Source organism: Protopterus annectens, chromosome 4.part0 (assembly GCF_019279795.1).
Source record: "Protopterus annectens isolate FY-2018-M chromosome 4.part0, PAN1.0, whole genome shotgun sequence".
Taxonomy (NCBI): domain Eukaryota; kingdom Metazoa; phylum Chordata; order Ceratodontiformes; family Protopteridae; genus Protopterus; species Protopterus annectens.
The window spans coordinates 846541991-846557364 of NC_056733.1; the positions used below are offsets into that span (position 1 = coordinate 846541991).

Sequence of the window (15374 nt, forward strand, 5' to 3'; positions counted from 1 at the left end):
TAATAAATAAATAAGTGGCGCACTGCTACAGTCATCCCTCTCCACAAAGGAGAAGTGACTACAGACCCTGGGAACTATCACCCCATTAGCCTGACAAGTCTGATATGCAAAGCTATGGAATATATTATCATGGACCTAATAAACAAGGATATAGGGAATCTACAAACTCTGAATCCGACACAGTTCGGTTTTGTGAAGGGTGGATCATGTCTGCTCAATTTGGTCGACTTATTTGAATCAGTCACCAGAGCTGTGGATGAAGGCAAGGTGGTTCATACAGCCTACCTTGATCTGGTCAAGGCCTTTGATGCCATTCCCCACTCAGGAATCATAGAAAAACTCACTAAGCTAGGAATCAATGCCTATACCACTAGGTGGTTTGCAAACTGGCTCACAGATAGAACCCACAGTGTGAAAGTAGCTGACATCAAGTCAGACTGCAGACCAGTCATAAGTGGAGTCCCACAGGGTTTGGTCCTGGGTCCTTTCCTGTTTGGTATCTACGTCTCTGAAGTCCAGGCCAACACAAAGGGACTCTGGCTGACAAAGTTCACAGACGATTGCAAGTTGGGAGCTATTATTAACTCCCTATGTGATGTTGACATCCTACAGAAAGGCCTCACTGAGACCAACGACTTGTGTCAGAACCATGGCCTTAAGCTCAGTGGCAAAAAATGTGTCATCTTCCCCCTTGGGAAAAATCTGGTTCCCTTGAATTACCACATTGATGGTAGTCCACTGAACACAGAAGGCGTTATAAGAGATCTGGGAACACAGGTTGACAGCAACCTCTCTTTTGACCACCACATTGCCACTGTGGTCAGAAAGTCCTTCTATGTGGCACATCTAATTACTAAGGGTTTTACATCCAGGAAGAAAGAGGTCATTGTCTCTCTCTACTTTTCCCTCATTAGGCCAGTCATCGAGTACAATGCCACATTTGGCATGTATCTCACTAGACACCTGCAACAACTGGAGAGGCCACAAAATTACCTCACAAAGAGGATCCTAGGCCTTAAACACTTGTCCTATATGGACAGACTCAAAAAATTCCAGCTATTCTCCGTCTCATATCACCTACTTAGAGGCGATCGCTGCTTGACTTACAAAGCCATGTTTTACCTAGCTCTGTTAGAAATATTACATCTAAAGAAATCCCAGTCCCTCCACACCACATGCTTCAGAGACCTCAACCTCATTACCACAATCAACAGAACATTCTGGAGGGACAGGTTCATAACCCAGAGACTGCCCATGCTCTGGAATAGACTTCCCATACATGTCAAGCAGAGTACCTCACTGGCCGTCTTCAAGAGAAATCTTGATGAGTGGATGGGAAATAGAAAATTCACCCCAGGTATTACTCCAGTGGCTCTACTGACAGAGGCACTGGGAACTAAGGTCGGGTAGCATGATGCCAGGGTAATCCTATGGGCTAGGCTTGTAAAGGCTCCAGGGCCATTAGTCTAGTACACACCTATGAATCTATGAACCTATTCCAGAAGAGCTTGTAAGTTGTTCTGCTAATTACAAATGCACGCCATCACCTCCATCACCTCCTGTCCACTTGTATGTGCCCTGGCTACTTCCTTTCAGTCACACCATTGCTTCCACATTGGTAAGTCACTGTTAAGTGCTGCTGTTGTATTTCAGTGAATTCTTTAAGCTATTTTATTTGGTTTAGGGTATAACAACTCATGTTCCCATGGGAATGACATGCACCATCCAAGTTATCACAAATCAGGTCCAACTGTCATGTTATTCTTTGACAATGGAGCACACTGAAAAGTGGCAACCAAGTGGACTCTTAAGTTAATTCCCAACATGGAAACAAAACATGCAGGAAAAGCTTGACTTAATCTGTTACAGTAAGTCTTGAGTTTGTGATTGGTGAGAAATATTTTCCAGCTGTCTCACTCCACATTTTTTCATAAGGAAGTCAAAAGTTGGGATGTGTAGTCAGCATTTCTATAGATGTTTAAAATCTTCTGTTGGAAAGCCTGCTACACTGAAGATTCTTAGTATATCAGCTACTTCTGCTGCAGTGGAGAATATGAAATACAGCTTCAGGGAACCTACTGGCATACTTCACTACTACCAGGATAAAACAGCTATAGCATTGACCCCCATGGAGCTTGTATAGCCTTACCCAGGCAATAGACCAGTTTAGGTACCAGTATTTTCTACCTTCTTCATGCCAAAATTAATAAGGAGCCACTCACTGTCTCAGACTGCACTTCATGGTAGTTCTTAAATCTGTATGTGAAAACAATCTGGTGCTTCTGAGATTTTTTTAAAGACTTTTACTAAATTATCTTTCAAGAAATAGGCAGATAAGAACACATGCAAAAACAGAAATGAGCTGCTGACCACATAGTACTGGTCTGCCTATCTCTGTGGCTAAACCACTTTCATAATACCTGTTAACCCAAACCTGCTCACTTACAAATGGGTCATATATTTGTTCCATCGGATTACTGTTATCGACATTGTCCTTCCTATATGAGTATATGTCAAGCTTTGCTTAGGAATATAAGTCAATTGTTTCTGTTGTAACACTTCTAAACTTCATTCTGAATGCTCAAGGGTTACTTAACAAGTTTCAGTTAGTGCAGGTTTTTCACATTCCTATCTTTTTTTTTCTAGTCATAATTACTTGTTTTACTATCAATACCTAATGCTTTGGCTGTTATTAAAGCCATTACTAACCCACCCCATTGTCAGTTTGTTAACAGTATGTACCAACTAAACTCCAGAAGGCCATGCTGGTGCAGCAGTTAGTGATGTCACCTCACAGCAATAGATTCTCCCATTCGATTCTCGGATGGAGCACCTTCTGTGTGGAGTCTGCATGTCCTCCCAGCGGTCGAGTGACATTAAAGACATGCAGGTAAGTACAAGCATGAATGGGTGTGTCTTCTTTGAAGGTTGGGCATCGAGCTGGCAAGTTGGCACTGTAAAAATCCACTGCCAGTCATTAGCAGACATGAGTTCCACTGTGGTGACCCCTAACCAGGAAAAGCCGAAAGACTTTAAGAACAAGTAAACTCGAGATCTCTCTATTTGTCACTGACAGATGAAACAATCTGGCCCACTTTGGACTACTCTAAATTTAGGTAAAGCAAAAGCCATGGTTTTCAGTAATTTGCCAATACATTTTACTAAATATGACCTCTTAATTCCCCCCATTAATAGCATACAATATGAAAATATTGAATATAAGCAAATTATTTGGAGTGACTGTAATAATATTCCAAATGTGGTTAAAAAAAACTTGGATCACTATATGGAGTGAAACTCTTTCTTGCTAAACAAGTCAAAATTACCGTAGATTATTTCCTTGTATTACCTAGTCTCACGTACACCTCCTCAAACTTCAGTAACCTGCATACAACCAAGATTACAAAATTTTATTATTCTTATATGAAAACTGCAAAGTTCAATCTAAATCTCCCAAACAGAACACATCACTGTACCACAATCAAAGATCTTAACTGACTAGAACTGCTCAACCAACCCTCTACCAGCTAAAAGTAGCCCATATTATTGTCTGCACTCCCCACAAATGTCTAGCAAACAAGAGGTTGTTGAAGTAGTACTCTATCAAAGAGAGATAATATTCACCTCTCAAAACCTTCAAACCACACACATTTACCAACAATAGCGACTCTACACTTAGTATGTATACTACCAAAAAGTGGAATTTCTTCCCACTTTTCATCAGGCAGATTCCTCACCTACACTATTTCAGATCTACAGTAAAATCATCCCTCCCACCTCTGCATCCATAGTGGACCTACAAGTGCTTTCAGACATAATATAAATCACATCCACTTCCAGTTCACCACATGAAAATCTGTCCTCCTTACCTACCACAGCCACTTCCAATTCACAACATGCAAACCTGTCCTCCTTCCCTACCACATCCACTTCCAATTCACAACATGCAAACCTGTCCTCCTTACCTACCACAGCCACTTCCAAGTCACAGCATGTAATCCCATCCTCCTTACCTACCACATCCACTTCCGATTCACAACATGCAAACCTGTCCTCCTTACCTACCACAGCCACTTCCAGTTCACCACATGAAAACCTGTCCTCCTTCCCTACCACATCCACTTCCAGTTCACAACATGAAAACCTGTCCTCCTTCCCTACCACATCCACTTCCAGTTCACAAGATGCAAACCTGTCCTCCTTACCTACCACAGCCACTTCCAGTTCACAACATGCAAACCTGTCCTCCTTACCTACCACAGCCACTTCCAATTCACAACATGCAAATCTGTCCTCCTTACCTACCACATCCACTTCCAGTTCACAACATGCAAACCTGTCCTCCTTACCTACCACAGCCACTTCCAATTCACAGCATGTAATCCCATCCTCCTTACCTACCACAGCCACTTCCAATTCACAACATGCAAACCTGTCCTCCTTACCTACCACATCCACTTCCAATTCACAACATGCAGACCTGTCCTCCTTACCTACCACAGCCACTTCCAATTCACAGCATGTAATCCCATCCTCCTTACCTACCACAGCCACTTCCAATTCACAACATGCAAACCTGTCCTCCTTACCTACCACAGCCACTTCCAGTTCACAGCATGTAATCCCATCCTCCTTACCTACCACATCCACTTCCGATTCACAGCATGATTCCTATCTTCCTTACCTACCACATCTACTTTCAATGCACCACATGCAGACCCGTCCTCCTTATCTACTACATACCACTAAGTATCCTCACCCATTTCTCATCAGTTTTCACTCCTGTACACCATTCTCCAATTCCCATCATAACACTCAACAAGAACTCATCTTAAATATGTATAAATAAAGCAGAACTTTTACAATATGTTTATTCTTTGTCGATCAGGTTTGTCCCACTAGGTCAATGTCCTCTTTTCAGGGAAGACCTGGGGTGGTATACAAACTGACTAGTAGAAATTTCACCAGGACACCAGGGAGCCTCATTTGCTCTTCTTTCTGACAAGTGCTGTGGGATTTTTTGCATCCACCAACACAGGCAGATGGGACTACTGTTTAACAACTCATCAGAAGGACAGCACATTTAGGAGTATAGAACAGTACATTCAGGAAAGCAGCACCCCACCCCCCCAACCAAATGCTGTACTGTCAGTGTTAAGTACATGATGGGGGAACAGAACCCCCAGCCATCTAATCTTCCAGCACTAAAGGTCAGTGTGCGCTTGGTTGAGCCACTGGTTTTGTTTCACTTTTCCTTCTAATGAGCTTCCCACTGACTGTCACTCTATTCATACTTCCTAAACTACACTGCTTCTTAACTCCCTCTAATCTTTTTAGGCAACTAAATTAACTGTATCAAAAATGCAATTATTTTAAATTGATTTAAATGGTTTATCTAAAAAAATACTATGACTAGCATTGTAATTGTACTTTCTGTATGTCCATTTTGAATTTCAACTGAATCTGCAAAAAATATCCTGTTGTATACTGAGTAAATATCTGTTTTATCAATAAAGGTTCTTAAACACTTTTGAGTCCCAACAGCCCCCCAAGACACACAAACTCAAACCTGGGCCTCTGCTGAAAACAAACAAACATATATTTCTAATGTCCTCTCGTATATTAAGCAGTGTCTAAGACTAAGTTAGTAATGTATTCTAACTTCATGCACAGTCTTTTAATGAGTGAGACCCAGTTGGTTTTATTTTAAGTGGAAAACAGAGGAGATTTACAACTTTTAGAGACGAGCAATGGTGTAGGGACCCACTAGATGTTTATTGTAGTGAAGCATATTGGTGCAATCTTTACAAGTTACTGTCTGAGTTGGAAGGTGGGAAGGTGGGAAGGTGGAGGGATGTAGATCACTGCCAATCTGAAGCATATGTTTATTTTTTTTTTTTTTTGTGTGTGGACATCTTTTTCTCTTCTATTCCTCAAAAAAAATCTTAAACATAAGTGCAGCAAACTGTGGTTGAAAATCAAAATCATGGCGATTAAAAAAAAAAACTTCTGCCTTATGTTATCGCTTTCTTCAATACAGTTGGCAATTTAGCAAGCTCCATATTACCCACAAGGCACTAAATCAACCCCGCATTATTAGCCATATCTAACTCATTTTAAATTAACACATCTAACACTGGAACTGTCAGCTATAGAAATCAGCAGATGAATGTAGACCCAACTCCTGCATGCAGATCTGACGAAGGTACACAAAAGCACCACAGAATCTGCTACAGAAAGTTGAGACTGTATTTCTTTCTATCTATTGATAGGTAAACATACCCAGCAGTTGTTATTCCTTTTTGTTTTAACAATTTATAACATTTTTGCCTAGGAAATATTTAATAACTGTATTGAAAGAAGGGATAGACTAAGGCACAAGTTTTTTTTTTTTTAATGGATTTGATTTTGCATTTCACCCACAGTTTGCTGCACTTATGTGTAAGATTTTTGGAGTAGATTTGTCATCTTTCCTTAGATACAGCTGAAACATAGCTATTACATCTTTGGAAACAGGTAAAACATGTTTGCAAGGCAATGTTCTAGACTGAGCCCCCAGAGGTGATCCATCCCCCACTGATGGCACTACCCCTGAGGGTGGACATATCTCAAAGAACACCCCCTCTCTAAACAAGTGAAGTAAATGCATACTGTTGCAAGCTTTAACAGATTAAACCTTGACTGTCAGTGTTATCCCTTACAACCAGCAAAAAATAAGTAATAAAAAGTAGTAGGGAAAACACCAGGCACAGGATTCCCAGGCACGTCAAAAGCCACAGCAGTCCACTCAATGTATATTAAAAAACTAACAGTCTTTTATTCACATTCAAAACTCCATAAGATTTAACGCTTTCATCTACTGCACTATAGATTTCATCAGAATCTATAAAAAGACAATCACCACTGATATTTATACCATTTTCAAGCCAATTAGTTCATTAATTAACAGCAACTACTTCATTAGCTTAAAGCAACAGTAACACTCTACCATGTGAGTTCTAGTTTGAGTTTAGAAAACTGCATATATAAAACACTAAAAGTTATAAATAAACAATATGAATAACCATTGTTGTTCAAAAAATATTAAAAGTATTAAAAATATTAAAAACCTGATAGCAATGAACATGTTTTTATTCTTTAAACTTGTATTCTTGTAATACATATACTATAAGATGTCCTAATGACAAGCTGAATACAATACATATATAATAGTGTGACATGTTTATGACAATGATACACTCATACTTATTATTATATCTACTATTGTCTCGATTTCAGCAAAGATGTAATAGTAATGCTGTCATTAATATCAGGGGCACAAGTTGCATTTAACAATAACTACCATCTCACGTCTCTCTCTATCAAAATAGTTTTATACCCCCCCCCCCCAGGGCTGTGATATAACTATTTCCACAATTCCAAACCTGAAGGCAGCACTAAGTAAGATTAGCTGCTATATGTCTATAGAGAGCACTCTTTTTGTCCTTTCTCCTTATATTATAAAGATGTTTGTATAGCCTGTTTTAAAAGCTCTACAGGTTTTCCCTGTATAGAATGCAGCACAGGTGTTACACTTCACTAAGTATATCACCTGCTTAGTATTACAGTTCCCTTTCTTAAAATATATCTTTGTTTTATTAACATTCTCTAGAATAATATAGTTGCCTTCTATGATAACAAAACACTGATTGCGCCTACCACATTTCCTATACCCTCAGTAGTTCTTTCTTGTGCTTGTATGCCTCTATTATATTCAAATTTATTTTTCAAATTTGGGGCAGTTTTGTACACGAAGTAAGGCTTGCGCCCCAAGATTCTACAAACCTCGGTGTCACCTTTCAGGTGAGCTCAATTTTGTGTAATTATATTTTTTTACTATTTCTGCTGTTGGATTATATTCTAATATTAATGCTCTACTATAACTGTTATGTCACCCTGTATTTCTATTACTTACCAATTCTGCTCCTAATAATGTTTTTATATTTTTTGTCCCATTCTCTCATAGCATATTGAGAAACATCATTAAGCATAGAAATGGGATATCCTCTGACCTTAAACATTCGGCCAATATTGGCAACCTCACTTTCCCTGGACAATATTTTTGTTCTATGGAGCGGTACTATCAAAGAAATTGAGGAATTTGTAGGATATATGAATCATACTAGTACTTACTTAAAGTTCACACATTCCTATAATATTCAAGGGATAGCTTACTTGGATACTTTTATCTCTCACACTGACAAAGGGTTTAAATCTAGAATATACAGAAAAGTACCTTTAGTAATTCTTATTTAGAATATAGTAGTTGTCATCCTTGGAAACAAAAAAAGAGTATACTAAAAGGGCAGTGTATAATAGCAGCTCGGGTGAACTCTGGCTTTGAGGAGATGAGAAGTGAGATTGCCAATATTGGCCGAATGTTTAAGGACAAAGAGGCTACCCCATTTCTATGCTTAATGATGTTTCTCAATATGTTATGAGAGAATGGGACAAAAAATATAAACCAAATCCAAAGCTGGTTACAAAAATAAAATTGCCAAAGATTCCAAAGACAACCACAAGGCATTCTATAACTATGTCAAGAATCTAAATGGCAATGCTCAGATCTGCTCTGAGCTAAAACAGAATGGCATTAAATATACTGATCCCAAGAATATTGCCAATATCCTGGCAGATCGATTCAGTGCCAACTTCACCCCACTCTCACCCCCTAAATGGCCCATCTCAATACCAAAAGATTGCCAAATTCCGGTAATAATGGCCACACAGGTAAAAAATGCATTCTCCAAAGCTAAGAATACAGCATCCATGGGACCAGATGACATCCCGGGCTGTGTACTACATGAACTACAATATGAACTGGCACCTCACCTAAGTGTTATGTTTAATCATAGCCTCACCTCAGGTTTCGTGCCCACTGAGTGGCGCAGAGCTACAGTTATCCCACTCCACAAGGGGGGATCCACCTTGGATCCCGGGAACTACCGTCCCATCAGTCTGATGAGCCTTATCTGCAAGGCCATGGAGCGTATTATCATGGAACTTATAAACAAAGACATTGGCAGCCTTCAAACACTGGACCTCACCCAGTTTGGGTTTGTGAATGGCTGAGCTTGTCTCCTGAACCTGATTGACTTCTTTGACTCAGTCTCCAGAGCCATGGACAAGGGTAAGGTGGTTCACACAGCCTATCTAGACCTTGCCAAGGCCTTTGACACCATCCCCCACTCTGGAATCATAGATAAACTTACTAAGCTGGGCATTAATCCCTATGTCACCCAATGGGTTGCTAACTGGCTTACTGATAGAACCCACACTGTAAAAGTAGCCAACTCCAAATCCAGCTCCAGACAAGTGACAAGTGGATTACCTCAGGGTTCAGTCCTGGGACCGCTATTCTTTGGCATCTACTTCTCTGACGTACAGGCCAACATTAAGGGACTCTGACTAACAAAGTTTGCAGATGACTGCAAACTGGGAGTCCTTACTGAATCCCCAAATGATGTGGATACTCTACAAAAGGGCCTTACAGAAACAGATGCTTGGTGCCAGAGCCATGGGCTCAAGCTCAATGCCAAGAAATGTATAGTTATCCCCTTTGGGAAAAAAACATGTACCCATGAATTACCATATAGGTGGCAGTATACTAAACACCGAAAGTGTGATAAGAGACTTAGTGACACAGGTGGACAGTGGTCTCACCTTCGATAACCACATCGCCACAACAGTCAGGAAATCCTTCTATGTGGCACACCTCATCACTAAGGGCTTTTCATCCAGAAAAAAGGAGGTCATTGTCCCACTGTACTCATCCCTCATTAGACCCATTATAGAATACAACGCCCCATTTCGTATGTACCTCTCAAGACATCTGCAACAAGTGGAAAGGCCGCATAAATACCTCACTAAAAGAATCACAGGCCTAAAGCAGATGCCCTACGCTGACTGCCTTAAAAAACTCCAGCTATACTCTGTCGCATATCGTCTACTCAGAGGCGATCTCTGCTTAACATACAAGGCCATGTCAAACCCAGAGCTGTTGGACATGCTACACTTAAAGAAATCGCAATCCATCAGAGCCACACGCTCCAGGGATCTAAACCTTGTCATCACAATAAACAAAACATGCTGGAGGGATAGGTTCCTGACCCAGAGACTCCCCAGACTCTGGAAGATTGCCCATACATGTCAAGCAGAGTGCCTCATTGGCCCTATTCAAAAGGAACCTTGACGATTGGACGGGAGAAAGGAAATTCACCGCGGGGATCATGTCAGTCACCCTGCTAGACAGGGGTCCTAGGAAGTAAATAGTGTGGGAAGAAATAGCCAGAGAATTGTTATGGCTAGGCTTGTATAGGCCCTAGGGCTGATAGCCTAGTACCAACCTATAAACCTATAAACCATTATTAGGAGCAGAATTGGTAAGAGGGAAATAATAGTTATAGTAGAGCATTGATATTAGAATATAATCCAACAGCAGAAATAGTAAAAAATATAATTACACGAAATTGAGCTCACCTGAAAGGTGACACCGAGGTTTGTAGAATCTTGGGGCACAAGCCTAACTTCGTGTACAAAACTGCCCCAAACTTGAAAAATAAATTTGAATATAATAGAGGCATACAAGCACAAGAAAGAACTACTGAAGGTATAGGAAATGTGGTAGATGCAACCAGTGCTTTGCTATCATAGAAGACAACTATATTATTCTAGAGAATGTTAATAAAACAAAGATATATTTTAAGAAAGGGAACTGTAATACTAAGCAGGTGATATACTTAGTGAAGTGTAACACCTGTGCTGCATTCTATACAGGGAAAACCTGTAGAGCTTTTAAAACAGGCTATACAAACATCTTTATAATATAAGGAGAAAGGACAAAAAGAGTGCTCTCTATAGACATATAGCAGCTAATCTTACTTAGTGCTGCCTTCAGGTTTGGAATTGTGGAAATAGTTATATCACAGCCCAGTGGGGGGGGGGGGGGGATATAATAGCTGTTTTTAAAGAGAGAGGGGTGAGATGGTAGTTGTTGTTAAATGCAACTTCTGCCCCTGGTATTAATGACAACATTACTATTACATCTCTGCTGAAATTGAGTCAATAGTAGATATAATAATAAGTATGAGTGTATCATTGTCATAAACATGTCACACTATTATGTATGTATTGTATTCAGCTTGTCATTAGAACATCTTATGGTATATTTATTACAAGAACACAAGTTTAAAGCATAAAAACATGTTAATTGCTATCAGGTTTTTTTATATTTTTAATATTTTTAATATTTTTTATGAACAACTACGGTTATTCGTATTGTTTACAAGATTTACTGTTTATATATGCAGTTTTTTAAATTTAAACTGGAACTCACATGGCAGGTTGTTACTGTTACTTTAAGCTAATGAAGTAGTTGCTGTTAATTAATGAACTCATTGGCTTGAATATGGTATAAATATCAGTGGTGATTGTCTTTTTATTGATTCTGATGAAGTCTATGGTGCAGTAGACGAAAGCACTAAATCTTATGGAGTAGTGGATGTGAATAAAAGACTGTTTGTTTTTTAATATACATTGAGTGGACTGCTGCGGCTTTTGATGTGCCTGGGAATCCTGTGCCTGGTGTTTTCCCTACTACTTTTTATTACAAGCTTTAATACATTATCTGTGCAGTGCTCATCTGCCTGCAAAGTAATATTTACAAATAAAGAGATGTCTTCAGACAAGAAGTAGCTTTTTGAATAATACTTCATTTTGACAACCTTTCAGTTGTGTTATGCTGCAGATGATCTTTCCACTACTATATTCTTTTGGAAAATATGGTACTTCAAGAGCAGGGTTGCCAGATTTCCAACCAGCCAGGTAGGGACAAAAAGAAAAAAAAGGTCTCTCACGGCAAGTGAAGACCAAAAAAAAAAAAGTAAAAGCAGTAGCTCTGCACTAAGCACGGAGCTTCTCGTGTTTAATGCATTGCAGTTCTGCATTTAACACAAGTAGCTCCGTGTTTAGTGATTTTTGATTAGCCTGTATACCGGCATACGGGCCAATCAAAAATTGCTAAACACGGAGCTTCTCGTGTTTAATGCAGAACTGCCAATTAAAAAAATCGTTAAACACGGAACTACTTCTCTTTAATGCGGAACACAAGAAGCTCCATGTTTAGCGATTTTTTATTGGCCCGTATGCCAGGTATATGGGCCAATCAAAAAAAAAAAAAAAAACCAAAGTGGAGGCTGGCCGGGATTTAAACCGGCAGGGCGGGACTCGGGATCAGGCTGCTGATCTCGGGACAGTCCCGCCCAAATAGGGACGTCTGGCAACCCTGTTCAAGAGGGACATTGCTATTTTTTTTTTCTGTCTCCATGACTTTTCAGATGGATGAGGTTTTTCACCGAGGTTTTTTGATTTGACTCCCCAACCACAGGAAGGAGATTTACTGCCAGGATTCGGTTTAGAAGGCACTATTTGTTTGATTTTCCAAATGCTAAAATCTGTGAATAGTGCATTTCATTGCTTGTCAGACTGTACTGAACATCTACATCCACTTGCTGGTTTGCTTTCACACTGAGTCTCTACCAGGTATCAGTAATGTAGGGGACAGGGCCACTCCCCTGGATAAGTGGGCTAGCATTGGTCAGTCAGTCTCACCCTTCCTACTTAGCTCCTTCAGTTCCGAGGTTGTTACTTCCTCCTTGATTGTAGTCAGGGCTATAGCCAGGACTTCGTCTGTTTACACTAAGAAGATGGCTTTCAGACGTGTATCTGAGTGCCATTGGTAAGTCTGCTGTAGGGCAAATATCATGTATTGCCCTATACTTTTGGAGGAAATGAGAGTGAAACATTTAAAACCATCTATCATAGCCTAATGAAAGGGATGAAAGCAAATGCTTTCCTTACATTTGACTGTGATTTGTGGATTTCTTCAGCTTCATGTTCCTGTTTGTACAGCCTTACTTCAGATATATCTTTTTGTTTTTTCTTCATGCATTCAAAACGTATGTCTATCACTTTTTAGTAATAACTATTTTCCACTTTTTCAAATGGCATTTGTTAAGATGGGTTTTTCTGGTCTTTACAGCAGTACATTTATTTTGGTGTAGAGCCAGTCCAAAAACAAGCACTTTAAAGAGAGTATTCTTAGATTTTAAAGGTAGGAAACTAAACATCAATTAATAGAAACACAAACCTGACTGAAATGGAAGTACTTCACAGATAGCAAAGTCATTTTCAGGTTAATTCCAGTCTTCTTCTAGAATGACAAACCTTTTACTCCAGGGAGATCTAAACAAACTGGTTTACTGAGAAGCTGCATGCTTTCTCACTGCCAGTTCTTAGAAACAGAACTTTGTGCCTAAGACCTTGTGTAGCCGACTTTCGTCCATGGTGCTGTTCTTTTCAAAGTCATCCTAAAATATGTCAATAGCTTTGTCTCCTGGGGTTTTGTATTTGACAGCAACATTCAAAAGTAAGTTTTATAATCTTTCTTTGGATCTCAAATACAAAATTAAATTATATTACAATGTTATGTATGGGGAGAAAATATGCATTTACACATCAATATTTGATACAGGATACATGTCGAGTAATCCAGTTGATATTGAATTCTAATCTCTCATATGAATTAAGGTGTTATTACAAAACTGAGTACACCACTGTTGTGCAATGCCTTTCTGTTAAGTCCACTGCCAGAGACTGAACTACAAATGTGAATTCAGTAAGTACTTCTTGGTTATTGGCACATAACACTACTCAGATTTGTATTATATCTGTGTCAGATGAAGATGCAATATAAAATGAGTTTTTCATAAAATATATGACAGATCATTTATCGTTCTCAGAATCCAGTGTCGAGCACTTCTTTATGTTAAAAATGGCACGGGGTTGTAAGGGAAACACAGAGATAAAATTGCATTTATTTCCTTCCATATTGTTGTTATCATCAGCAGGCAGAAACAGATGGTCTATGGAATGATTATTCCTTCCAATCATTATTATTGGTGCTACTGGCAACAATTGCTTGCTTTGACTTTTTTTTTTTGATAACTACAACTTTAAAATGCTGACTTTTAAATAAAATTTTGCATTCTTACAGGGCACTTCAGTTCTGCAGGCCAGGAGGACCACCACATGTGAAGCTTGTTATTGAGTGGGAGCAGCAAACCAAAGAGCGGTGAGTAATGAGAGAAAAGTTTATTTGGCATGCTGAATTATGCACACTGTTCTGGAACTGTGATAGTGTTGTGTGTATCTGCTCATATTCTACAGCCAGGGGGTTTACTAGTCCAGCTGTCTTCAAGTATACAGTCCCGGGCACAGACTCTTAAGTATAGTCATCTTTTTTATTTCTCATTTGTATCCATCACTCTGTGATGCAACAATATATGTGAACCAGCCCTACAATGCTGCTATAATATAAAACAACTTAGTCTACCAGCTAGATAACCATTATGATATTCAGTGCAACAGTTTGCATCTTTTTACAATAGTAATAATAATGTAGTATGGCGGTAATTCATCCATGTCCTTCTATTCAGTGTTGCAGTATTCTTAACTTATGCGGATAGTCTATTTAGTTATTTATTTATTGATTTATTGATTGATTTATTGACATTTATTAACCAGAAAGTCCACTGGGCCAAAAGGTCCCATTTTCAGTGAAGGCCTGGGGAGAAAAGCCCCAATAATTACAAACATTTTTAAATTTCAGATTATACATTACATATTGTAGCAGAGTTAGAAAAGAAAAACATAGAAATAAAGCTGACATACACCAAGTAAAAACTTTTCAGTCAATATGCTTTGGTTTAGGTAACTATGTTTGAACATTCCATAAAATACTTTATGGATAGTATAAGTTAAATTATATAGTAATAGAGGGGAAAGGAAGCTTAAAGAAAAGAAAAAAGGATGAGTAATAATAGGTAATAAAAGGAATTGTTGGGGTAAGTCTTCCACACAGCAACCCAATGTCCAGCCAGCATACAACAGCTTTCAACTACTGCAAGTACATGGGACATTGCACGTATGTTATGACAACGTCAGCCATAAAAGGACATCTGCACGTACAATCCTCAGAATTTTTCTGCCTCCATTCAGAAGGCTGACTCCTACTTCAGTCTGTAGTCAGATTCTGTGTGCTGCTGCCAGCTTCAGATAAGTGCCCCGATGGATATTTATTTCCTTGCTACAGCTTTTTGTTATTACTTCATGTCATCCAGAAAGGGCAAGTGTAAGTGTGGAAGGCAGATTTCACATAAAGATAGCCATGACCTTTGTCTTTTCTGCTTAGAGCCTAGTCAAGACTATTGATCCTGTTCCCTTTGTCAGGCCTTTGTGCCTAAGACCTTGTGTAGCTGACTTTCGGGTTTAAATCT

The 15374-nt window shown here is 39.2% G+C and overlaps 1 protein-coding gene across 1 annotated transcript in view; it reads left to right on the forward strand.

Moving 5' to 3' along the window:
* Positions 1-15374, forward strand: part of USP43 (ubiquitin specific peptidase 43) — a 2684284-nt gene that overhangs the window by 2478631 nt on the left and 190279 nt on the right. The window contains exon 10 of the mRNA XM_044068791.1: positions 14093-14170. Within this exon, the coding sequence (XP_043924726.1) occupies positions 14093-14170 (78 nt within the window). The remainder of the gene's footprint in view (positions 1-14092; positions 14171-15374) is intronic.